Raw genomic sequence first — 27406 nt, 5'->3', positions numbered from 1 at the left:
TTCATTTACATTTCAAATGCTATCCCAAAAGTCCCCTATACCCTCCCTCCGCCCTGCTCCCCTACCCACCCTCTCCTACTTCTTGACCCTGGAGCTTCCCTGTACTTGGGCATATAAAGTTTGCAAGACCAAGGGGCCTCTCTTTCCACTGATGGCAGACTAGGCCATCTTCTGCTACATATGCAGCTAGAGATATGAGCTCTGGGGGCACTGATTAGTTCATATTGTTGTTCTACCTATAGGGTTGCCGACCCCTTTAGCTCCTTGGGTGCTTTCTCTAGCTCCTCCATTGGGGGCCCTGTGTTCCATCCTATTGATGACTGTGAGCATCCACTTTTGTGTTTGCCAGGCACTGGCATAGCCTCACAAGAGACAGCTATATCAGGGTCCTTTCAGAACCCCACCTCTGTAGTTATTGCATATAGTTATTAGCAAGGGTAGAAAAGATCGTTCACTATTTATTGATAAACAAAGCCAAGAACAATTGTTCTCAAACGAAGAAGATTTTTGTCCCCAGGAAAAAGTTGGCAGAGTCTAGAGATATCTTTGTTATATTATATATAATTAGAAGAGCTATTGACATGTAATAATCACAGACATTGGGATGTGGCTATGCACAGGACAATCCACTAGGTGGTGCCCGACAACAAGGAATTAAGTAACTCAAAAATTAACAGTGTTGAGAAACCTTCAGGGAGAGGTGCTTTAATGTAGGATTATTATTTTGTACTTGATATTATTTGTTTTTATTTTTTACTTACACATAATACTATTGAGAAAAAGTTATAAACTTGATATTTACCATAATCAGTTATGTTTGTTCATTTTAGGAATAGTCTAGTTCAGATCCACATCATTATTCATGTTGGAGCCCCCTCCAGGACTGTGTTCTATGGACAATGTATGTCAGAAAGTTATCAGAACCTAAAACTTGGTTCACTTGGGCCAGTTTTGATAACAAGTAAATAAGTACAGCTAGGAGGCAATGAAGATAAAGTGCTTTTACATGGGTAGTTGATAATAACAGGCCACAAAGTCTCCCAAACCACACCCTTATAGAAGGTGCGCCATGATCACATATTTAAAAAATCATTTTCTGTAAGTGCATCTGCTCAGTAACTTTCTGTTCATCCTCACAGTGGTGCCACACTTACCAAGCCTTGTAGATAAAGACTCCTCCTTTAAAATATATTATTTAATCCTCCTGAATTTATCTTTAAAATCTGGGTGTTGGGGAAGGGGTTGGCCTCAAAATGTATGTGTATATTCCTACTATTGTGCTCTGCTATTTTCAAATAAATATCAATATTGAAAGGAAAATCTCTCTCTGACCATTACACAGGTTGATCTAAGCATGTAGCACATTACTGTTTAAAAACAAGGTAAACAGGAGGGATAGCTGTTAAGATAGAGGAACACAGATGATGATAGTAAAATAGACAACTAAAGGCAAGAGAAGCAGGCATGACTTAGGGCTTGCAGCCAGAGTATGGTTTATTGGCAAATTAGTACCGACTTCATAAAAGCATTACTAAGGGTTTTAAGAGTGCTCATAATACTAAGAGAAAAATGCTACCGAGTTCCAAAGAAGGTAATTATGCAAATTTTGAAGCACACAAAAACATTATTGAGCAAAAGCATGCTGGCTACATGTGCTGAGAAAAGATTTGAAAGTGTGTTGAGTTGGGGAGTTGGATTCAAGAAGTTATTGTATTGGGTTTTAAAGGGGAACAAGTGATGAAGGATGGAGTCTGGGGCAATGGGTGAAGCATTGGTGATGGGATCTAAAGTCAAGCAGTGGATTTGCATTATGAATAAATATTAGTGAAGAATCATAGATAGGCAAGAAAGAGGGTTATTAGGAAACCATTCAAGGGATGGTGAGATATATGCTATGATCATTACCATGGGGAATAATAGCTTTAGTAGAAGAAGAGACCAGAGATAGATACTTTTCCTATGAGGACCATGTGAATTCCTATGAGAATGAAGACCTCTACAAGTTCAGAGCAGAAATGTACCTGGGTGCCAAGGTAGTCAGAAGCCTGCATTTGGACATATAAAATAAAATAAAATAAAATAAAATAAAATAAAATAAAATAAAATAAAATAAAATAAAATCTCCCAAAATATAATTCTTTGTTTTAGCTCCCTGGAATCTGGTGTTTGATTGTGACACTCTGAACTAACAGGAACCGACACAAACACAGTGATACCTTGGCTGCCTGGTCGTATATGATGCACTATGCTAAGCTGGGGCTTTAATATACTTTGCTTCCCTTCCGGCATGTATAGACTTGGAAATATGTTTATGACATACAAGTGGCATTTGGAAATACACTGCTGCAGTTCTCTTTAGCTTACACGGGAAATACATGGGCTGTTGGGTATATGCCATGTTCTCATTGACCTAGAGAATATATCGCTTAAAGTCAACCACTTCCTTTAGCTTCCAATTATAAATTAATGAGATGTCTTGAAGCCAAAAAAAGAATACACTCTAAATGGTAGATATGAAAAGCATGGTAACCAGGGGTGAAAAATCCCCTTTAAACATCTAAGACTAACTATTGCCTTCTTGGTTTGAGTTTTGTTTGGTGTGTGTGTGTGTGATCAATGTATCTCTCTTCCTTTCTTTGGCTTTCCCCACTTTTTACTTCCACAGTATGTTAGCCATTTTGCTTAATCAAAACAAAATGAACGAAACATTTCCTAGTCACTCATCCCAATGCATTAGCCCAGCACACTGAAATTTAAGAGAATATATATGTCTTCAATACCTCATGACAAATTATCACACACAATTAGCAGCTGAAAATTTACTTCCTTGGCTTACTTATCCTTTTCAGGCAGAGACTAACTGTAATTGTTTGTGTTTTCTGCATGGAGACTGTTACATTGAGAATTTCATTCATGTATAAAATGAAATATGAACATATCTACCCTATTCCCCCCTACAATTTCTTTCATATCCCCCAACATTTGTCTTAATTATTTCCAATTTCTCATATGTGCATGTGTCTGGGCCCATCTATGGAAGATGACATCTATGGGAGATGAGAAAATAACTGTTGATCATGTCCTCTATAGAAAACTATTCTCCCTTCTATCTATTCTTTTTACAGGATGGGATATCTACCATTTACCATCTATCATCAGCCATCTACCTCATCCATGCAGAGATTTTGTCTGTCATGATCTTATTTATCTAAGCTGTTGTGAGACCACTATTACAGTAACCATGCCATGTCCCAAAGGACATGTCTCAGCACTTCTTCATACCCTCCAGCCCTGGCATTCTTTCTTTACTGTCTTCTGTAATGAGCCTTGATGCTGGTGCTGTGGTTGATAGAGACATTGCATTTAGGACTGAGCACTTCAGTCTCTTATCTCAGCCCTTTCACAGATACACATCTCTCCATTGTCTGTTGCAAAAAGGAAGATGATCTGACCAAGGTTGAGAGCAACCAGTGTCTATGTGCGTAAACATAAATACTTAGGAGGCACTTTGAGAGTGTGCCATTTAGCAACAGGACAGGAGTATGTTATATCCTCGGGTCTATGATCTCCTCAGCTATAGGCTTATGACCAGGCCTGTGATTACCTCAGGTAGAGCAAGGCTCAAATCTAATAGAAAGTGTTAGTTACTCTAATAGTTAACACTCTAATAGTGGTGCCACTATTGTCCACTAGGCACATTTTAACTATAAGGTTGATGTTTTAGTTAGGTGTTCTATTGCTTTGATGAAACTCCATAACCCAAAGCAACTTGACATTTTTTTTTCATTTTCAGCATTACAGTCCTTCACTGAGTCCTTCACTTAGCAGAAACTCTTACAGAGTAGGAACTTAGAGGCAGGAGCTGACTCAAAGGCTATGGAGGAGGGCTCCTTACTGACTTGCTCCTCATGGCTTGCTTAGCCTGCTTTCTTATAGAACTCAGGACCACCTGCCAAGGGCCACTGGGCCTTCCCACATTAATCAATAATTAAGAAACTGCATGCACTACTGACTTGCTTATAGGTGGATATATGGGGGCATTTTCTCAGTTGAGAATTTCTCTTCCCAAATGACTCCAGCTTGTGTTAAGTTGACATAAAACTTAACAGTTGGTGTCACGGCGTGTATTGTCCAGCACTAGTTAAAATCATCAATATCTTTTCTCTCCCAGCATCCTCCACAGCTGTTTTCATCACTATGAAAGGAGAGCCAGCACTAGCCAGCAGAGAAAGTTTCTGGGTAGGTTTGTATTGATGTCTCTATATCCAGAATTCAAATTATTTGGCATCTTCCTCAGTAGGGATTTATAATGTAGCTATGGTGGGTAAAGAAAATCAATGCTAATAGCTTGTGTCATTTTGGAGACCTGTATTTGACTAATAACTCATAGGGTTGATATACCATGCCCTGTACCTTGCACTATTTTCAAATAATGACCCATGTTTTCTGGGAATAGTCCTGTGCGATCACATAGGGAAATTAAAGAGATGTGAACAAACATATGGAAACCCACTACCTCACAACCCATTTTTTTTTTAAATGAGAACATTAGTGGAACACTTGTGAAAAGAAAGAAGAGAGGGGACTAAGATATAAAGGACTGAGCAGGAATAGGGTCAGGGGATGGGAGGTTACGAGGTGGTTTGTAAGGTCACTAAAAATAAGGTTACTATTTTTGCTTCTTTAAAGTGAAATTCCTGTGTTACAACTGTTTCAAACCGCTTATATGAGTGAGTTAGAATTCTCACATAATACTTTGTGTTCTCAAATACTGGAAAAAATCACATATAAACATTTTTTAATTGATAAAGGCATGGGAAATATACCTTAAAAATGGAGAAAGTAAATCTTGGGATTCACAAACAACTGCAGGATCAACCATAAGTAAAAGAATGTTTTTGTTTAATGAACACATAGAAAACTAGTTTAAGTTTAGAAGCATGTGGAAATAATTAAAATTTAGTGGAGAGTGTTCTTTTTAATGAGATATATTTTTGATAAATTATACATTCTATATTTTACTGAATTTTATATGAATTATATTAGTATTTTAGAAAATTACATTTTGATAATGGAATATAACTTTAAAGATATTCTGTTTCGATAAGAATACAATTTAGGACCCCTAAGCAAGTGGAACAAGCGAAGTATTTTTTGCTCTGTTCTTCTAGATTTTTTGTTGTTGTTTGTTTGTTTTTTGTTTTTTGAAGACAGGATTTCTCTGTAAGCCCTGGCTCTCCTGGAACTCACTTTGTAGACCAGGCTGGCCTCGAACTCAGAAATCTGCCTGCCTCTGACTCCCAAGTGCTGGGATTAAAGGCATGCGCCACCACCGCCCGGCTGATTTTTTGATATTTATAGGAATGTCTGATCTTTCAGCTAGACCACAGGACAAACATTACAGAAGTTTCTCAAATCTTATCAAATTAGCTTCCTACAGACAGATTAATCACTACTGAAAGAACAACTCTCGTAGTGGTAGATTGGCGCTAAGTGATATATGCTTGCTCTCTTGCATGTAACTGTCAATTATTCACATTCCTCTGTTGTGTTCATGAGGTGTTGTCTCAGCAGAATCCCCTCTGTTCTAGCTCTTCCTATGACAAAAATTGTCATGGGTTCTGCATCTCATTTTGCTTGAGTTAATGATTAGTGCAGTTTACAGCATGGAAGAGTTGAGCTTTTCTGAGGTTGGAAATATCTATCCATGCCAATAACCATTGTTGAAATGAATTATGTTACCTTTCAGTGCCTCTAATTATATTTTACAGAGTGACTGTGACAAATTTTAATAGCATTGTAGAGGTCCCTTGGAATGTTTTGAAACCATTTTGAATATTATTGTATTATTTCCAAGGTTGAAATAATAGCACAACATAACAGCTCTTAGTTTTACTCTGTGTTGCTTGCAGATCATCAAAAATAAAGGATGCTCACAGCTAAAATAAAACACAGTGGCTTTTATTAATTATATAGATAGATGTTAGAACAAATATCTACATTTTTAGAATGATTTGAAATTCTGTATATGTCCATTTTTTTTACCTTAACATATTGGTTAATAAAAAGTATCTAAAACTTAGAATATTTGTGTAAACATCACATCACTAAATATTCATTCTTTACAGTAGAAAACATGGAACTCTTCTAGGAATATACTTATACATACCCATGTGAAACAGGAAATATTGTCATTATTGACCATGTATGTGGGCTTCACTGTGGTTCTGCACAACCTACATGTAGCCTGGACTCCTAGAAACCTTGGAAACACATGCACTGGTACCCTTGTACCACTACTCAAGCTGATTCATGATTCTGTGTGGTCAAGTATGGCTCTAGTCACTTCATGTTCTATCCCATGGGCCTACCAAGTAGGACCCTCTCATATTTTCAGTGAGAAACAGAGATCCATGTAGGAGAAATCATGCATCCAGGAAATTCATTCAGAAGGTTATGAGTCCTTTGGTATTCATATATGGCTCCGACTCTGACACACACACACACACACACACAGAGAGAGAGAGAGAGAGAGAGAGAGACCTGTTTTGTATGCTATGCAGCTTTCCTATGTTAAAAACAAGCAAACATTAGCGTGTGGCTAAATGTTTGCCTTTGGTGGCTGCCTGTCTCAGTTTCTTCTCACTATACACACCAGGTTGTAGATTTGAATGAATGACTTTGGTACTCCAGAGTTTGCTTTCTTAAATTCCGCATTCAGGAGTCATTTACACAAAAATCACCAAACATTTTGCTGCAAAGACAAAGATTCAAGAGAGAGAGAGAGAGAGAGAGAGAGAGAGAGAGAGAGAGAGAACAAAAGGAAAAAATACCAACTGTTATTAGAGATCCAATGAATTTAGCCCTAAAAAAAGTGCTATTCTCACTGAGGCAAAAAATCAACACAACATAAGTTTATTTTTAGCGACTTTTATTTTAGATTCTATTAACAGTTTTTAAGTATCAAGTATAACTACAATGTAATTTTTTGACAAACTCAAACATTTTGAGCATTCACAGGTCTATGGGTTCTGTAAACAGCGTTCATATATTCAAGGCTACTTATTTTCTGGGAGCAATTCTTGACTGCTTCTTCAGACAACCAATAACATGGTGAGAACATATATTTAAAAACTGATGGCTCCAAAAACAAGTTCTAAACCCGGATCAATTACTGACCGTCCTGATTTAGTTGCCTCCTTATCATTACTCCCCTAATGTATGACGAATCTGCTAGTAAGGACTGCTTTATTTACATATTAACATTTGATGAATCTGCTAGTAAGGGCTGCTTTATTTACATATTAACATTTGAGGAACCTGCTAGTATGGGCTGCTTTATTTACATATGCATTTGTTTTTCACTCTTTTATAAAACTATCAAAATTCCACAAAGTCATGCTAAACATTTATGATTGCAAATTGCGACAATTTGAATTTAGAAATAGCCCACAGGTTTAGACTTTTTACACAGTGGGAAGAGACAAAACAGAAAAATGTGGTTCTCCTGTCTTCACACAACCCTGTGCATGGATTTGTGGTCACGTACGTACGCTTTCTTCTATTTAATGCTAACTTATATTTTTTGGGTAGTCACCATTCTATGCCAATAGATAAAATAATTTCAGTGACTAGCTTCCATTGATGACATTTTAGAGTTAGTCCAAACACTAATCAACATGAAATGGGGTGTAAGCTTTTTAGCTTTAATTAAATGCTATCCAAATGTCAAATACTATTTTTTAAATTGATACAATGTCATAAGTAGTGATTTTGATGTTAAACATATATGAATATAAAACTTAATATTACATTTAAAACTATGTAATTCAGAACAAAATGTGTTCAACATGATGTAGAAAAAAGAGAGACTTTATACCTGTCCATTTTTTTGTAATGCTAAAAAAATTGTGTTGAGGAACCAGTTGCTGACATATATTAAGTTTACACAAAAACACCAGTCACTGTAAAAACATTAATAGTAAATTACAGATAATCAATAACATTTATACATACTGTATCCATAAAAATGGATAATAGAGTTATATTTTTATGGGTGCAAAATAATAAAAATCCTGGTTTCTTAATTGAATGTATTAAAATTGTCACTAATAGGATGTTCTGTGTGGCTCACCATTAAGTTGCCCAAACATATTTCAGCTGCTTGACAGATATGCAGTGCTCTGTATTGTCTGGCTTACCACTGCTTGGCATCTTCCATAGACATTTAAAAGTAGCTCCCCAAACTGTTAATGATTAAAGACAGTTGTATTCAACCTTCAGCCTCATACTTAACTTCTTAGATCCCTTAGGACAAATATTTGGAAAGAGATTCTTGTGTAGGATACTGGACAGAGCACATAGTATGAAAACCTGGACAAGTTCTGTCTAATTATCTCTTTTTGTCCTTGGTGCCTTGTTTATTCTCTCCCTCTTTCTATTAGTCACTCTCTCTCTATGTCTCTTCCTCTCTCTAGGGATGTTTAGTTCTTTCTTTTAAACTGGGCAAGAAATAAAGAATATGTAACAAAAGATGGTCTAGTCGGCCATCATTGGAAAGAGAGGCCCATTGGACATGCAAACTTTATATGCCCCAGTACAGGGGAACGCCAGGGCCAAAGAGTAGGAGTGGGTGGGTAGGGGAGTCGGGGGGAGGGTATGGGGGACTTTTGGGATAGCATTGGAAATGTAAATGAGGAAAATACCTAATAAAAATTTATAAAGTATGTGTTTTAATGACTTATTTTATCAATATTCCTGTGTTCCTCTTTTAGTTTCATAGGCAAATTGATGAAGTATGTTTTATATATTTACTTCAAAGTTCCCCCTTGGAATCTTCTAAATAAAGCCCCTTTGTGCTTAAATGGCTCATCAGCTCATCTTTTTTTTTTCCTCTGCAAGGATAAAGTGTTTAGAAGAAAGATTTCTCATGGCTGGAATAAAATTATGAGAAAATGCCCCAGGGTTGTTCATTTTTTACAAGTACTTTAAAAACATGAAGTAGATTTCTAATCCTTGGCAGGGCAACTCCAACTATCTCAAAATGCTCTATTTGACCGATAAATGCAAAATCAATTTCACAGCATGAATTAGAATATTAAGAAGGAAGTGACATCTACATTATTTACAGGGGGACATAATGGGGCTTCAGAGGATTAATTCTCCATAGGGAAGGCATCGGCAATAAAGCAAGCCAGCGAGACTCACTCTTTGAATGCCGTTTCATTCATACTAAACACCTGGTGAACAGATAGACACTAAAAGCCGGGCTCTTTGTAACCTGAGAAGCTGCCAAACACATTAAGTATTGTATTTAAGAGATGCAGTCCATACTGTGCTCCAGTCATCTGCTCAAACAAGCGCTAAAGTATCAAGTACCTAACTGCATTTCAGGGTACATCTCATTAGAAAGGAGACATTAAATTTGCTTAGACATAAAGTATGACAAACCAAAGTTGCATAAGAAGATAAATGTGGCAACTGGCTTTTAGACGTGAGTGATGAGCTGTCTCATTGGGCAAACTAGATTAGATAAATATTAGTAAATAAAATGCTGTAAATAATTTTTTTCTGTTAACAATATTCATATGTCTATGTGGAGAAACCTGATATTTATATTTCAAATAATGCTTCAAGCTCTGTGATTATTGTACAAACAGAGAGGGGCATAAGACTGGGTAGCTGTTCTCTGTGATGTGTGCCTGAAGTTCCAGCTAAGCAATTTTTAGGGAGAATCATGTGAGCACAAAATGACAAAGAAGTCCATAAATCAAGGTGAATACTAATCTATATGAATGAAAGCCATTTCTTAAACAAGTAGCCTATATATGTTTTTCAGTCCCAGGACATTTTACAGATACCTATAAATTGATTTTGATGCAATGTAGGATAAGTTTCAGCACCTCAAAATATAAACTGAATTCTTTATGGACAAAGATTCTGACTCTCTAATGATAAGATGTTTTGACAAAACCTTCATCACTAATTCCCATTTCTTTTACAAGGAATTTCATTGCAAATCACAGGTGAAATATTTACATCGAATTCCAAATCACAGCTAATCCTGTTTGTGTTTGTGACTGTGAGCATGTGTGCCTGAATTTCTATATTCACATGGGTACACATTTACTTAGAATCTAGGGAAAGAAATGGAGGCAAAAGAGAAAATGTTCTACGTGGTTTTCTGATATTTAAAATGATTAAGTCACCCTTGATTGCAGTAATGATTATTCCCTGTAGAGTCACACGCACAGTTCTTAAAGAATCATTGACCAACGCAAAAAGTAGCCATGTGTAAATGCTTCTCTCTTGTTTCATTGGATCAGAGCTAGTGGCTGTGCTGCCTTTGAGAATATTTGATAAAAAGAGTTTGGCATAGACCTCCGTAAAAGAGTCTTATTAACACGAGTGAGTCACCTTCCCAGGCTGTAAACAGTGTATCAAAACCAAAGCTCTATTTCCTGCTTTCGTCTTTCTCTTTGTCTTCCTTCTCTGTTTTGTCTGTTTCATATTTCTCTTGATCTGGCTTTGTGACACTGTCATAGGAAGGTGGAGAGATGGTAGAGGCTGTTGCATCTGTCTTTTCTGGACTTGAGTTCTCGTTAACATTATCAAAAACTATATCTTCTTTATTGGGCAAATCGTCATCTCTGTCTCCATCTTTTATATATATACTTGATATATTCTTGACGTTTTGCCTAAGGCGGTACCGTCTGTAAGCACGCTGAATGATAGTCGCAGATACATCCTCTTGTTTTCGCTTCAGTGTGGTTGTGATGGGCTCATAGGACACTTTAGAAGGATTGGCTGACATAAACCTTTCTTCCATCTGTGAACGAAGGGAATCCATCTCTCCGCTCTCGCCCAGGACCCTCTTTGTAAAAGCAAATAAGATGTCCAGGCAGTGGATGCGGTCTCCACTCACCATAGGCAGGTCCATGGCAATGAGCTGGACTTTGTTTGGCTTTGCGATGAGGAGAGGAGGATCCAGGGCTGCTGCAAAGTCAGAGAGCTTGCAGAACTCTATGAACTGGGTGGCGTCAGGGTCGAACTTCTCCCAGACCTCGTAGAACATCTCAAAGTCGTCCTCACTCAGGGGCTCAGTACTTTCTTCTGTGGCAACGCTGAAGTTCTCCAGGATGACAGCAATGTACATGTTCACCACAACCAGGAAGGATATGATGATGTAGCTGACAAAGTAGAAAATTCCCACAGATGGATTTCCACAGTCCCCTTCCACTGAACTTCCTGGGTGAACCTTTTTTGGGTCACAGTCAGGAGGTGCACTGTTGAGAATGGGGGCCAGCAGTCCATCCCAGCCCGCAGAGGTGGTAATTTGGAACAGGCAGATCATGCTGTTGCCAAAAGTCTCAAAGTTGAACATGTCATTAATTCCAGCTTCCTTTTTAACATAGGCAAAGTTGGACATCCCAAAGATGGCGTAGATGAACATGACGAGGAAAAGCAGGAGGCCAATGTTGAACAGCGCAGGAAGGGACATCATCAGAGCAAAGAGCAGCGTGCGGATCCCCTTGGCACCTTTGATCAGGCGTAGGATTCGTCCAATCCTGGCCAGGCGGATGACTCGGAACAGGGTAGGAGACACGAAATACTTCTCTATCATCTCAGCGAGAAACATTCCTGTATTGGAGGGAAAAATAAACAGAAATGTTTAAAGATCCACGCGGCACAGTATCATGCATCTAAATAGCTTCATTCGACATTTGATAAATTCAGAATTGCTGTTCTATCTTTTTGTTTGTTTATTAGTTTGTTTTTTTGAGACAGGGTTTCTCTGTATGTATAGCCCTGGCTGTCCTGGAACTTACTTTGTAGACCAGGCTGGCCTTGAACTCAGAAATCCGCCTGCCTCTGCCTCCCGAGTGCTGGGATTAAAGGTGTGCGCCACCAACCCCGACTGCTGTTCTATTTTGATTCGTTATTTTATTAACTGCTTGTGACATTTTTCATCTTAACTAAATTCATGGACATACTCCTTTCTATTTTGGCTGGTAAGATTTTTTTTCCTTCTCTTGAGACTAAAGTTTGTGTCGTGAATAGAAAAGATTATGCATGTTCAAGGATCAAAGATTTATTTCCAGGGCTCAGAATGTAGCTCAGTGCTAGAGCTATGTGTAAACTAAATCCTACCAATGAAACACAAATGTGAGTGTGTGTGTGTAAGAAAAATCATTTAAGAAAATTTTTAACTTACAACATTTTTCCCTCCCTCTGTCCCTCTCCTCTTTCTCTCTCTCTCTCTCTCTCTCTCTCTCTCTCTCTCTCTCTCTCTCTCTCTCTCTCTCTCTCTCTCTCTCTCTCCCTCTCTCTTTCCTTTGAGATAGATTATGACTATGTAGCCTTTGCCCTTGGAAGGAGAATGGAATTTGCTGTGTAAATAAGGTTGGCTGGGAACTCACAGAGATCTGCTTGCCTATGCATCCCTTGCTGGGACTAATGGTGGGCGGCACTCCAGCTGCCCATGTTTTAAATACCATCCTTTGATTTTTATGGCTATTAAACTGCATACATTGCTATTGTGTGTGAAAGTCTAGTGTTTAGCTTCTCAGAATTCTTTGAACCTTTATTTTCACACACTGTTACAGAAGTCCTCATTGCTGTATTTTCAGTCTATAAACCACTGCCACATAAAAAGTTACCCTGATAGTTTTATTGAAATTATAAATTCTTTCTTACGAAAGGTGGTCACTGAGGCTGGAGAGGCCTCTCAAAAGTTAAGATGATGATGATGACGATGATTTCCAGGCCCTGTATCTGGTGACTCACAACAGCCCGTTACTTTAGCTCCCGGGGTGGGGGGGGGGCAGCCTAGCATATTTTTTTCTGACTTCTGTGGGAGGCCACACACATGACATACATTCACACAGATAGACACACACACATGAATAAAAGCTAACAAATCTTCAAAAAGTCATAATTTCAATGAAAGCCTTTGGAAGCAAGCATAAGATAAGCCTTCAATTATTTCAGCTTTTTTTTTTGTCCTTCATTTTTTTTCATAGACATCTGATACATTATATGGTACATTTATTACTAGATTTGTAATCTTATTTTTATTACAAGTTCGAATTTAACTTTTCTTCAAATATTTTTTCTTTTTTTTTTTTTTGGTCAACAAAATTTTCAATGTTGATAGGCAATTTTATAATTTGACTTTTCTGAAATTCAGTTGATTTCTTCTTCTTTCTTTCTTTCTTTCTTTCTTTCTTTCTTTCTTTCTTTCTTTCTTTTAAAGTTTGAGATTGTCTGACTACGTAGCCTAGGATGGTCTGGGACTCCATATCCTCCTGGTAAAGCCTCCTTAATGCTGGGATAACAGATGGCTGTTCAGGACCACAGCATCTTGAATGCTGGAATGGCAGTTAAGTGTGGCCACAGTCAACTCTTTCCCTTTAGAAGAGTGCCATGATGTGATAAAGATAAAGATAAAAAGATAAAGATAAAGATAAAGATAAAGATGAGTGACTCCTGGGTTTTAATGCACATATCTCCTTGTTCTCTTATTTAAACCTCTGGCTAGTATTGCTAAGGCTATGTTCTTTTATTGTCCTGACTGAATGGGAATGTTCCTGTCATTATACTATATCTTGTCACTATGACATCATTACCTGAATTTTAATTTGCTTGGATATATCACATCTGGTGACAATATTACTTGAAAACTGTTTTTAAGTCATTTGACATTTTTCATTGTGGTGTTAGATTATATAACCTTTAGATTTTAATGGCCCTGTTTGATTAGATATGCATTTTATCCTGCAATTCCTTCCATCAAGAAATTTCAATGCTAGAAATTAAATGTAACCTTAAGATATTAGGCATGTTGGGTATGAAGAGAACATGTAAGAGATGACAGTGAAAGAAAAGACATATAAATCATGTCTGTGATACACAGACACAGCTGCTAAGTGAGAAATAACTAAATTTATTGACTGATCCAGTATTAATTTTAGAGATAAAACATCTTTTTTTTGATATTTTAAGTCCAGGATGAATTTATTTATTTATTTATTTATTTTTTGGTCTTTTGGGTTTTTTTTTGATTTTTAATATTTTTATTACATATTTTCCTCAATTACATTTCCAATGCTATCCCAAAAGTCCCCCATAGCGCCCCCCACTTCCCTACCCACCCATTCCCATTTTTTTGGCCCTGGCATTCCCCTATATTGGGGCATATAAAGTTTGCAAGTCCAATGGGCCTCTCTTTCCATTGATGCCGACTAGGCCATCTTTCGATACATATGCAGCTAGAGACAAGAGCTCCGGGGTTCTGGTTAGTACATCATGTTGTTCCAACAATAGGGTTGCAGATCCCTTTAGCTCCTTGGGTACTTTCTCTAGCTTCTCCATTGGGAGCCCTGTGATACATCCAATAGCTGACTGTGAACATCCACTCCTGTGTTTGCTAGGCCCCGGCATCGTCTCACAAGAGACAGCTATATCTGGGTCCTTTCAGCAAAATCTTGCTAGTGTATGCAATGGTGTCAGCGTTTAGAAGCTGATTATGGGACGGATCCCTGGATACAGCAGTCTCTAAATGGTCCATCCTTTCATCACAGCTACGAACTTTGTCTCTGTAACTCCTTCCCTGGGTGTTTTGTTCCCAATTCTAAGAAGGTGCACAGTGTCCACACTTTGGTCTTCATTCTTCTTGAGTTTCATGCGTTTATCAAATTGTATCTTATATCTTGGGTATCCTAAGTTTTGGGCTAATATCCACTTATCAATGAATACATATTGTGTGAATTCTTTTGTGATTGTGTTACTTCACTCCAGATGATGCCCTCCAGGTCCATCCATTTGGCTAGGAATTTCATAAATTCATTCTTTTTAATAGCTGAGTAGTACTCCATTGTGTAAATGTACCATAATTTCTGTATCCATTCCTCTGTTGAGGGACATCTGGGTTCTTTCCAGCTTCTGGCTATTATAAATAGGGCTGCTATGAACATAGTGGAGCATGTGTCCTTTTTACCAGTTGGGACATCTTCTGGATATATGCCCAGGAGAGGTATTGCTGGATCCTCCGGTAGTACTATGTCCAATTTTCTGAGGAACCGCCAGACTGATTTCCAGAGGGGTTGTACAAGCTTGCAATCCCACCAACAATGGAGGAGTGTTCCTCTTTCTCCACATCCTCGCCAGCATCTGCTGTCACCTGAATTTTTGATCTTAGCCATTCTGACTGGTGTGAGGTGGAATCTCAGGGTTGTTTTGATTTGCATTTCCCTGATGATTAAGGATGTTGAACATTTTTTCAGGTGTTTCTCTGCCATTCGGTATTCCTCAGGTGAGAATTCTTTGTTCAGTTCTGAGCCCCATTTTTTAATGGGGTTATTTGACTTTCTGGAGTCCACCTTCTTGAGTTCTTTATATATATTGGATATTAGTCCCTTATCTGATTTAGGATAGGTGAAGATCCTTTCCCAATCTGTTGGTGGTTTTTTTGTCTTATTGATGGTGTCTTTAGCCTTGCAGAAGCTTTGTACTTTCATGAGGTCCCACTTGTCAATTCTCGATCTTACAGCACAAGCCATTACTGTTCTATTCAGGAATTTTTCCCCTGTGCCCATATCTTCAAGGCTTTTCCCCACTTTCTCCTCTATAAGTTTCAGTGTCTCTGGTTTTATGTGAAGTTCCTTGATCCACTTAGACTTGACCTTAGTACAAGGAGATAGGAATGGATCGATTCGCATTCTTCTACATGTTAACAACCAGTTGTGCCAGCACCATTTGTTGAAAATGCTGTCTTTCTTCCACTGGATGTTTTTAGCTCCCTTGTCGAAGATCAAGTGACCATAGGTGTGTGGGTTCATTTCTGGGTCTTCAATTCTATTCCATTGGTCTATTTGTCTGTCACTATACCAGTACCATGCAGTTTTTATCACAATTGCTCTGTAGTAGAGCTTTAGGTCCGGCATGGTGATTCCACCAGAGGTTCTTTTATCCTTGAGAAGAGTTTTTGCTATCCTAGGATGAATTTAAAAAACAGGCCGGTATCTATATCAATTAGCCTTGTCCCTGCTAAAACTAAAAATAATTTCAAATTCTTCATAGGCTTCCAAGACACATCTGTGAATAGATGTCAATAATGAGGCTTCTTGAGGCAGATTTGGAACCTAATCTCAATAGGGATTCTTTCTGACAGACCCACCTTTCTGGCTTTCAGGACTAGGGCTTGAACTTGGGAGTTATTGCACAAAACTTTGCTTTTCTTCGAAATCTACTTCCTTCTACCACACTAATTATTCTACAGTAAAACGGATCTCAAACATGCAGACACTTCTTAGAACACATATGGACTTTATCCAAAGTTAAGATTTGATTAGTAAACGGCCTTACCTACAATGGAGAGGATCACTACCACAAAATCAAAAATGTTCCATCCCACAGTGAAGTAGTAATGCCTGAGAGAGATCAGCTTCAGCACGCACTCCCCAGTGAACAGGATGATGAAGACCACGTTGATCCAGTATAGCACATAACTCATGTAGTCAGTTTGCCCCTCCTTTTCTACCATCATGGTTACCATATTGAGGCAGATAAGAACCATGATGGTAATATCAAAAGCTTGGTTTGTTACTAAGTCAAATATGCATCCTTGGAATTTGTTCTGCAAAAGAAACCAAAAGTGAGACAGAATGCTGAATAAAATCTAAAGTATTATCTACAACTTTGAGCCTACAACGGCTCTGGGAGGAGTTGAGAGAGGAGAAAATCATGCTCAAATATATTGTATGAAAAATGAATAAAATTTTAAAACAATGAAAATATGTTTGTGTGTGTGTGTGTGGTGTCTGTTTGTATTTACCCCTGGCCTCGGAATTGGTTTTTGTGGTTTCTTGGACCCCAGCTTCTTCATTGCATTATAGTATTTCTTCTGTTCTTCTGTCATAAAGATATCTTGACCTCCAAGGTAAAGGAATAAAAAAAGAAATCCAATTAAAACCAGAACCAAAGTGTAGTTCTTGTACTTCATAAAAAGGTTAAATATATAAATATAGAGATGATATTCACTTTCATAATACCTAGGAGCTATACATAAGATGCCTAGAAAGGATTATCTCTGTGTAAACATGGACGTACTATAATTCAAGTATGTAGATTATACACAACATATAATCATGACTGGCTCCATTACCTTTTGATATACTAATATGTTCTACTTTAGCCTATTTGCTAGGGTTTTGTTTCCTCTGCTATCTCTTTTACTGGAAAATATTAGCGCTAAGTAGAAGATAAATTAGGAAGATTTTGAAATGTCTTTCATGGTTTGGCAGATGTTTAGGATTCTCATTGCAAGTAGGGCTCTAAAATAACAACTATGACAGTACTAATTTTCTATTAATTTATATCTATTTCCCAATGACACCATTTCACTAATGGAGAAAAATTACAGACACTTTTAGAAATGAATGTGCAGCTCATTTTCTATGTCAACATCCATGTCTGTTATCATATAAGGAATCTGAATTTTTAATAATCCCTCTCTGGTTTCAATGTAAACGTTTTATTGGATAGCAACATTACACTTGTAAAGTTCAGGTACAAAAAAAGCAACCAGTGCTCAGTCTTGAGTGATCTGAAAGACTATCAAATGATTAAACAAAAAGAAATGTAGTCACCAAGATTAAACAGCAAAAACTGAGGTCAAAAAAAAAAAATTCACATTTTAACCCTTTCTTCATCAGACAAGACAAAACATCAGAAACAAAGGTTAGAAACTTTGGTTACTTTGTGATGCTTTGCTGACTTCTGAAGGTTATCTGTAATCCTCTCAGACTTGTATGGACTCTACTCTGGTCTTTACTATTGCCATTTTAAACTCATAGCACAATGTAGAATAATGTGTGTGTGTTATAGACTCATTTCGGAGAACTTGAAGCTCCAACTCCTTTACTTAACTTATATTGTCTTGAAGTTGAGGACAACCTGGCTGTGCCTTCTATTTTGTTTTCTTGGTTTAAATTACATTCAGCTCCATTTTGGGTTTATTTCTTACTGGTCATATACCTGATAGTAGCCACACTTTCTTTTTCTTAGACTTTATTCACTCTTTCTAGTTGGCCCACAGTCTTTTTTTTTTTTTTTCATTTTAATTTTGTCTATAACATGGGTCATGTCCCAGCATTTTAAAATAGTAGTTTAGCAGCTGTGTTTTTATATAATGTCAACAAAAGAACAGTTATACATTTATATAAACAATAGAAAATATCACCAGTCAAGATCCTAAGTCTTCAGGGAACCAAACTGTGGGTGCTGAACGATGAGGAGCCAAGAATGTTGTGGTTAGGATTCTGCAGAGAGCTCGGAGCTTGTCACATAAACAACCCGTGACCCCTGACTCTGTTACACTCAGCTTCCTAAGCAGCAAGAAGCCTGAGAAAGGAGCAGACCTTGGGTAGATGGATCTTTCAGGCAAGTATTGTGTTATGCAAGCAGGCAATGTCTTAAGAGGGTTCCATTGTTTTAAACAGAGGACTAGATTTGAGTTTTCAACCTGTGTGCTGAATACCCTTGGAACTTTTCAAATTTCAATGTGTGTGTGTGTATATGTGTGTGCATGTGTGATTATATATATGTGTGTGTGTGTGTATGTGTGTGTGTGTGTGTGTATACACACACATACATATCTTGTGCTTGTGCAACTTCCTTGGACCGTTTTTGAGGTGGTTAGGGTGGTTCAGCATCTTGGTTTTACCCTTATCATTGTTTTTTCCATTTTGGAAAAGTCCAGATACTTTGTCTCAGGATAAAACCTTGTTTTACCATAAAAGTCTCTGATTTTATTTAAAAAGGAAGAAAGAAAGAAAGAAAGAAAGAAAGAAAGAAAGAAAGAAAGAAAGAAAGAAGAAAAGCTTTTAAAAAACTTTTCTTACTATGATTGTTTGAATGAAATTAGCCCTCCCCTCCCCATGGACTCATATCTTGGAATACTTCCCGGTTGTTTGGGAGTATTAGTAGGTGTGACATTCTTGGAGGACATATGTCCCTGGGAGTAGGCTGGGAGGTCAAAAGACTGAGAATAAAGAACCTAGTGGGGAAACCCCCACTCAACTCCTGATTCAGCGTGCACCCAAGAATCACGAACAGAACAGAACGCCTTGATGTAACAACATGAGGTAGTTTAATGGTGGAGCTCCGGGTCAAAACGTATCTCACGCAGGAGACAGTGGATTCGACCCTTTATTTATTTTTTTTTTAAACTTTTATTTATTTATTTATTTTTTTAATATTTTTATTACATATTTTCCTCAATTACGTTTCCAATGCTATCCCAAAAGTCCCCCATAGCGCCCCCCACTTCCCTACCCACCCATTCCCATTCTTTTGGCCCTGGCATTCCCCTATATTGGGGCATATAAAGTTTGCAAGTCCAATGGGCCTCTCTTTCCATTGATGGCTGACTAGGCCATCTTTCGATACATATGCAGCTAGAGACAAGAGCTCCGGGGTTCTAGTTAGTACATCATGTTGTTCCAACAATAGGGTTGCAGATCCCTTTAGCTCCTTGGGTACTTTCTCTAGCTTCTCCATTGGGAGCCCTGTGATACATCCAATAGCTGACTGTGAACATCCACTCCTGTGTTTGCTAGGCCCCGGCATCGTCTCACAAGAGACAGCTATATTTGGGTCCTTTCAGCAAAATCTTGCTAGTGTATGCAATGGTGTCAGCGCCCACAGTCTTTATGTCATTCATTTTGGTACTCATCTGATGACAGAGAGTTCATGCTAATGTTAAGAGCAGCCTTTGTCCTTAGTGCTTTTTAGTAAAATAATCTTGCACACTTTGTTTTCCCAGGGATGATATTCTGATTGCAAAATATCATGATGGGTATGGTGAATCCTAGAGGAGACTGTGCAACCCAGAGCCTCAAACTGTTGTGTTTTACTATAGACTATATAGGCCTTGTGCAAAATAGCCTCCTAGAGAAGCCAGACAGACATTCTAGTGGTCAGTTTGTCCTATCTGAATGTTCATTGGATGTCAAAGCTCTATTGCATATCAGTTAAGACTAGGTTCTTATCTTTGTTCAAATCTCATCTCTCAGTCCATATGTAAGTTTATTGATTTCCTCAATGCATTATTATTGTACTGTTATACAGTAAATACACCATTTATTTGCTGAAAGGATCAACTGAAATCATACTTGTCAAATATTTAGTGTAAAACTAGGGAAGAAAAACACCTTATAAATGTTCTATACTAAGTTGAAATGTTTCAAATTCTGAATGTTTTGAGGACTGGCATGACACCTAAAGTGGAGAATTCCATTCCTAACACAATGGCTTGGGTCTTAGTGAAAATTCAGGTACACTTCAAATTGTTTGTCAAATTACCTTCATCTCATATCTATGAATCATAAATGATTGTCTTTTTGTTTAGGCTTGGTCTCCATATCTCAGTATCTTATTATATATATTAATATTTAAAATTACAAGAAAGTATGACATCTGAAACATTGGGGCTCCAAAGTTTAGAATCAGAGGTGGTTTAGTGTAGTTCATCTTCCTCATAAGCATGTAGTTATTAAAAGGGTTGTTGTTACTTACAATTTGCACATAGGTGCCCACATTCATAGTCAACATCTGTTATCTTTCTAATTTTCCAATAACTTGAACCTATTCATAACTTACTTACTCATCTTCAGTTGTATGCTTAAGATTAATAATAGAAATTTTCAATGTCACATGAATATACTAATGATGAAGACAGTACTAACAGAGATAATGTATTGTAAAGAAAACTGGTAAAATGTGAGTGTTTTTTCCAAAGGGATTGGTAGAGCCATAAACTGTAATTAAAACATTTATATTAAAGACAGTTAAGCATCTCCCTTGAATCCCAGATTACATATGGACTGTGAACCAAATAGACATCTTCCTGTACTTGTGGTAGTAAATTCTGTGCACTGCATACATGCCAATGCATGTATATATATATATATCTATCTATATATCTATCTATATATATATATATATATATATATATATATATATATAGATATATATATGCTAACCTGAAACCTGGAATAATTTTTTTTTAGTAATCCTACTCCTAATTTTATAAACATCTCTTTTCCTGGAGATGGTACCCAAATCAATGTTAGTCGTCTAATCATCAATAAACCTAAGACATAGATTCTGCTATCTTGAAATGTCTAAACTCCTTGATAGAATGTCTCATTTTAATGTGTTCCCTTTACCCATTGTCATGGTGGATTATTTTGGATATTCTAAGAGCATCTCAGATGACAGATTAAACAGGATCTGGACTAACTTGTGTTTTCCTAGTCACAGGCACATTTACTATGTGTACTAAAGCCCAGATTCACAATCTGCGATTGAAAGAATTTTGGAGCTTGGTTTTTGATGAAGTTACTCTCAAGGGTCAGACTGTAAACATCACATAACCGTTCTAAAAAGTTAACTAGAGATCATTTCTCTAAATTACACACATGAGGCATCTTATGCAGTATCAGACATAACCTAATTCCAAAAATGCCAATGCTTGAATGCTATCCCTTTCTTAAAATACCCAATGACATAGCAGCTTCTACTGAGTAATATTTAATAAGGATTTTCAAATCTCCTTTCTCACAACTACAAACATCACATATTTTAAAAAATTTCTATCTTCAAATCTAAACTCCATATTAATGGAGTGAGTTTCTGGTCATCTTGAATAGTGGCCTTGTTAATAACGGCAAGTCATTATAGGCAAATATTTCTGTTCTCCTTCATGAAGATAGTCTACCCACTGATCTCTCAGTTGCTGCATCTTCTCTTTCTTACCTTCAAAAGGCAAATCAGATACCACATACAACTGCATCAGCTTCCTGACTGCTCATGTGCATCGTTGTAAATTTTTCTCATTGTGCTTTTTACTATTTTATATGTGCAGTGTATGGAATAGTAGCAGAAGATGGCCTAGTCGGCCATCACTGGGAAGAGAGGTCCCTTGGTATTGCAAACTTTATATGCCCCAATACAGGGAAATGCCAGGGCCAAGAAGCGGGAGTGGGTGGGTAGGGGCACAGGGTGGAGGGAGGGTATAGGGAACTTTTGGGATAGCATTTGAAATGTGTATAAAGAAAATATCTAATAAATAAATAAATAAGAAAAATAGTGATATTTAGTATTTGAAATTTGAGATGAAACTCAAGAAACCAAGGTGCTTAATATATTGTAATTTTGTATAAAAGCTCAAATATTTGCTCTGTTCCTTAGGACATAACACTGAAAACTTTCTTAAAATAAAATACTTAGAACTTGTTGGCAAGTTTCAAAATAAATAAAAATGATTTGATTAAATATCCAACAGATAGGAGCTACATTACTAATTCTACTTAGTCTGATGTCTGATTTGGAGTAATTTCTTGTTCTATGTGCCTTTCCTCTTTTCTATTTTTCCCAATTTTATTTGGTTACCTATTTTCATGCTTGGACAAATACAGGACCTTGTGCTCCCTAGGTAAGTGCTTTACATAGATTAGATCCCCAACTCCATATGCTCTTTCCTAGGGCATTGTAGCAACAATCAGGACAGTAATGGTTGAGTGTATGTGTTGAATCCTATTCCCTTAAAAAAATCTATGTAAATCCTAATTCCAGCACCCCGGAATGTGACATTGATTAAAGATACTGTTACTGCCTAGTGTCTTTTAATCAAAAGGAGGTCCAAGTGGAGTAGAGCAGATTCACAATAAGGTACTCATTAAACGAGGAGACAATATAGACGGGGAAAAAGAAGGCGATCGTAGATTTTCCCTGTCGCCATCCAAAATCGCAGTCTGGGCTGACAGGGACTAGGGGATAAAAGGATGGCTCCTCTTATAGAGGCCTGGAAAAACGCATGACTCCTCTAACTCTGGTATTGGACTTCTAACTTCTAGATGTGTGGGAGATAAATTACTGTTGTTTTAAGTCACATTCTTTGTTGTGTTTTATTATGACAATCAAAAGAATCTAAAGCTGATATAAAAGTTATTGAGCTCAGAAGCTAAGGAGAGTGATTCACACACACACACACACACACACACACACACAGCAGGTCTTACTTTCAGTTGTAATATTATTTCTTATGCTATAACATAAGTGACATGAGTTCAGCAGCCATATTATAAGTAACTGTCACTTAACTTCATAACACATACCCCAGAACGATGATTAGCAGGAAAAAAAGAATACCTCTGAAATAAATAAATAAAACTACTTTGAACAAAGTACCTTACTGCTTTGAGCTAGTGGTATATTTATTGTTCAGTCGTCTATAGGCAACATCAGAGAATTAATATAATGTTTAAGAATATTGTGTTTAATTATAAGTATATTTTAATAAATTTTAATATAGTAGTATATGAATAAATAATACTATAAATAAATGACAATAAATATAATAGATAATAATATGTAACTATATATAACATAATGTAATAATTTAATTAAGATTATTGATATAACATTTAAAACTACAGAACAAAATAATAAGATTATACATATATACAATTACATAGTTGACCAATTATTTTGAAAAATAAATGCAAAATAATCCATTTATATGAAGTTTTTCCTTTTTTAGTGCAATGTAGGAAACACTTAAAATACTTATCTTCTTCTTCTGTTGGTTGAAATTATCTATGATGACACCAATGAACAAGTTCAAAGTGAAGAATGAGCCAAAGATGATGAAGATGACAAAATAAATGTACATGTAGAGGCTGTATTCATATATTGGTTGTGCATTTACCTGCAGAAAAAGTCAATAGCATGTTGACAGTAACATTGATTATTTCCAGTTGTATGTGGGCTGGAAAAAGTATTTCAGAAGCACACGTATTCAGCAATAAGCACGTGCTCACACTGTATACACACACAATCTTCAAGTAATGTATAAGGACCTTATCATAAGCAGTGATTGATCTCAGATTGATAGGGCAAGTCACCAAGTAAATGACTGAAAGAATTCCTTTAATTTCCAAATAAAATTGTAAAAGTCATCATACTGGAGTCATATTGATTTTATTATGTTTCCATTGTTTATAAATATAATCTTTACTAGATTTCACAGAAACATCAAACAGCCAGTAATCTTTAAAGTTTATTGGCAAAGATAATATTGCAAAGTGTTTCAAGACATAAAATACTAAAAACTATGAATAAAAATCACTTTACTTTTATTTCGATCAACTAGTATTTGCTGCTTGTTGGTTACCAATAGCCTATGCTAAGTGCTGGATGGTGGATCCTCACAACAAATAGTGAGGGAGACACTGGATTACTTCATTTTTTTCCAGTAGACTGCTCAGAGTTGGTTGCAGAATTAGCACAATGTAGCAGACCCAGAATTTACACTGGGTCCATCTCCAAATGCTATATGCCTAAGTAATTTAAATCACTAGGGAGGCAGCTTTTCGTTGTATTTGTACATATTCATGGCTCTAGAGAACTGAAGTTCAAATTGTAAAGGTAAATCTATGGTAAATAAATAAAATTTAAGACTTACTTTTAGGTTGATCAATACTTACATTAACAGAGTCAACTGCTGCATACATAATATCCATCCATCCCTTGAATGTTGCCTATAAATACATTTAGAGAAATTGAATGTGAAACTCAGACTCTAAAATTATCATGAACAGTTTATCTATTTAACCTTCCAGTATTACTAGCAGCGTCAAATTAGTTTTGTTCTATTTAAAAATACTGAGTTAACATAAAAATGCTGTATTTTTTTTTAAATCAGAGCACCACATACATTTATTTCAGATGTGAAAACTGCTGCAATTTTTAAAAGGAAATATTCTAAACCTTTTTTCTGGAATTTCCAAATTGTTACAAATACTTGTGTATTTTACATATGAACTTTTCCTTTCCAAAAGTGGAAGAGAATTTTATCATTAGAGCAGGAAATAATTTGTCTCTATTTCTCAGGGCTTCTCAGTGCCTTTAAGAAAAAAAAATCTTCCTATTACCTTGTAAGATAAACATAGAAGTCCCATAATGACTACTTAGAAGGTAATTTGTCTGTTGATGTAGTAATGGTGACTCAAATGAAAATCAACTGTCAATTGTGGATTAATCTATCTACAAATCAAGAAAGCTGTGCTCCTTAGCTATGCTTACAGGGCACATGCTCTAAGAAAATATTAAATCTGGCATCTTAATTTCTCATTAGTAGCACATTTACACAGTGTTTTATACTCTCCATTTTGTACCAAGTATCCATGAAGAGAGTCACTTACAACTTGAAGCAGAGACAGGTAACCAAGCCCAACGTTATCGAAGTTTACTTTCAGGTTTTTCCATCGCACATTTCCACTAACATTCATCAGGGCAAAACACTCAGAACGGTTTGCAACTTGAGATACAGGAAATCGTGAGCCATCTGTGGTGTTAACACACTCATAGAACTTGCCAGCAAACAGATTGACTCCCATGATGCTGAATATTAGCCAAAATATAAGGCACACAAGAAGCACATTCATGATGGAAGGGATTGCTCCTATGAGTGCGTTGACCACTACCTGATACCCAAAAAGAAACACAAGGGTAGTTAAGAACAGTAGAAAATGACAGACACCAATGCAGAATTAAAGGTGCAAGCCCAAGCAATCAACAAGTCTACACTGAGCAACCAATATACAGTGATCAGTAGTGCACTTAGTAGTGACAAGGTATGTCATAAGCCCTGCGATTTCTGACTTACCAGTTTCATGATTAAGACAGTAAAACTACTAGCATACACAGAGGAGTAGATGCCAAGATGATATTGCACTTCAAATAAATGAAAAAATCAAAACAAACAAACAAAACAACAAATAACCCCCACCCCCAAACTCTCCAAAAAACTGATTCTGCTAAGACAAAGTCTTAAATCTACAAACTTTTGAAAAGGGAGAAACATAAATACTTAGAGAAAAACATAAGTAAAGGATATATATGTGTGTGTGTGTATTATATATATATATATATTACAGTCCCATATTCCTGAAATCACCAGCTTTTGGAAACACACTCTCCCATATAGTGAACCTATTAGTTTGTATTCGGTTAAGATAAGGCTGGGAGTCTTTTAGTGGTTTGTACGCTTTAGATTGTGATGATTCTACAAAGTGAAGATAATTTTCTTGAAATTATCTTTCTAGCTCTAAAATTAGCTTTTATGTAAGTGCTTGGCCAAGTATCCGCCGTGGGGCCACAGTGGAAGCAAGCCTGGGTGAAGCTTATGTTACTTTCTTCATTACTGCCTTTCAGACTTTTCCTTTGTTATTGATCCAGTGATTTCACTGTTTCAAATTTCCTGCACCACACCTTCTACAGTAGGTCTCTCCCCTCTGGTTTTCTTAATTATCCCATTCTTCAAAAGCCTATCTTTTATTTTACTCTTCAGTTATAGTCCACATTTGAGTACAGATGAGTTAGAACAAGATTGGTTGATAATAGCTTTGCATTTGCTTTTATTTATTTATTTTTTAATTTTGAACTTATTAAAAAGGATCTCAAGACCCTTCTAAGTGGGGACACATGTGGGCTCTCTGACCACCTGTGAGACAGTCTGACTTCCATGTATTTAGCCAGTATGGGTTCTATGATCTCTAGTGATGTTGTAGCCATTTTTAATACACAAATAAAGGGTATGATTCTGCTTCTAGAGAACTTTCTTCACTGCAAAGTCAGTGCACTGGTGATGTTTTCTTGACTCCACACTGGAAACAATAAGAATGACTGTGGAGATATTTCAGAGGCACATGAGGTGATGGAAGGAAACACATCATTATTGCTCTTCAAGGCATATTTTATCAGCTAGTACTGTAGAGGGGCTCCCCCAAAAGGCTAGGAAGAATATGGCTTTTCACCAGACTTATATCTCCACCCTCATTCATCAGTTCCCTCTTTTGATATTACCATTGACATACATTGTACCTTGTAGTCATTAGCCCCAAAGCCTTACATACTCAACTCTTTTTTTAAGGTTTTTAAGACAGTTTATTTTATTTTCCTTTTTCTTTTTCTTAGATATTTACTTTAGTTACATTTCAAATGTTGTCCCCTTTCTTGGTTTCCCCTCCAAAAACCCTCTATCCTCCTCTCCTTCCCCCTGCTCCTCAACTCACCCACACTAGCTTTCTGGCCCAGGCATTCCCCTACAATGGGGAATAGAGCATTCACAAGGGCCTCTCTTCCCATTGATGAGTGACTATACCATCCTCTGCTACATATGTAGCTAGAGCCATGAGTCCCACCATGTGTACTCTTTGGTTGGTGATTTAGTCCCAGGGAGCTCTGGGGGTACTAGCTAGTTCATATTGTTGTTCCTCCTATGGGGCTGCAAAACCCTTCAGAACCTTGGGTTCTTTCTCTGGTTCCTCCGTTGGGGACC

The 27406-nt window shown here is 36.9% G+C and overlaps 1 protein-coding gene and 1 long non-coding RNA gene across 6 annotated transcripts in view; one reads left to right on the top strand and one right to left on the bottom strand.

Annotated features, from left to right (window-relative positions):
* Positions 1–27406, top strand: part of LOC110308243 (uncharacterized) — a 109626-nt gene that overhangs the window by 28597 nt on the left and 53623 nt on the right. The window contains exon 2 of the long non-coding RNA XR_015046525.1: positions 11415–11594. This is a non-coding gene — a long non-coding RNA (uncharacterized LOC110308243). The remainder of the gene's footprint in view (positions 1–11414; positions 11595–27406) is intronic.
* Scn9a (sodium voltage-gated channel alpha subunit 9) overlaps positions 8744–27406 on the bottom strand; it is a 169616-nt gene continuing 150953 nt past the window's right edge. For all 5 annotated transcript variants that reach the window (XM_085834816.1, XM_085834817.1, XM_085834819.1 and 2 more), the window contains 6 exons: positions 25269–25550; positions 24552–24605; positions 23636–23773; positions 16835–16939; positions 16366–16636; positions 8744–11640 (listed from right to left, as the gene is read on the bottom strand). In XM_085834816.1, the coding sequence (XP_085690942.1) occupies positions 10454–11640; positions 16366–16636; positions 16835–16939; positions 23636–23773; positions 24552–24605; positions 25269–25550 (2037 nt within the window). In that variant the 3' untranslated portion in view covers positions 8744–10453. The remainder of the gene's footprint in view (positions 11641–16365; positions 16637–16834; positions 16940–23635; positions 23774–24551; positions 24606–25268; positions 25551–27406) is intronic.

The sequence above is a fragment of the Mus caroli genome, unplaced genomic scaffold (genome assembly GCF_978045245.1).
Source record: "Mus caroli unplaced genomic scaffold, Mus_caroli_1 scaffold_2, whole genome shotgun sequence".
NCBI classification, from domain to species: domain Eukaryota; kingdom Metazoa; phylum Chordata; class Mammalia; order Rodentia; family Muridae; genus Mus; species Mus caroli.
Note: the sequence above shows the minus strand (reverse complement) of the source record. Positions and strands in the feature narration are given on the sequence as shown.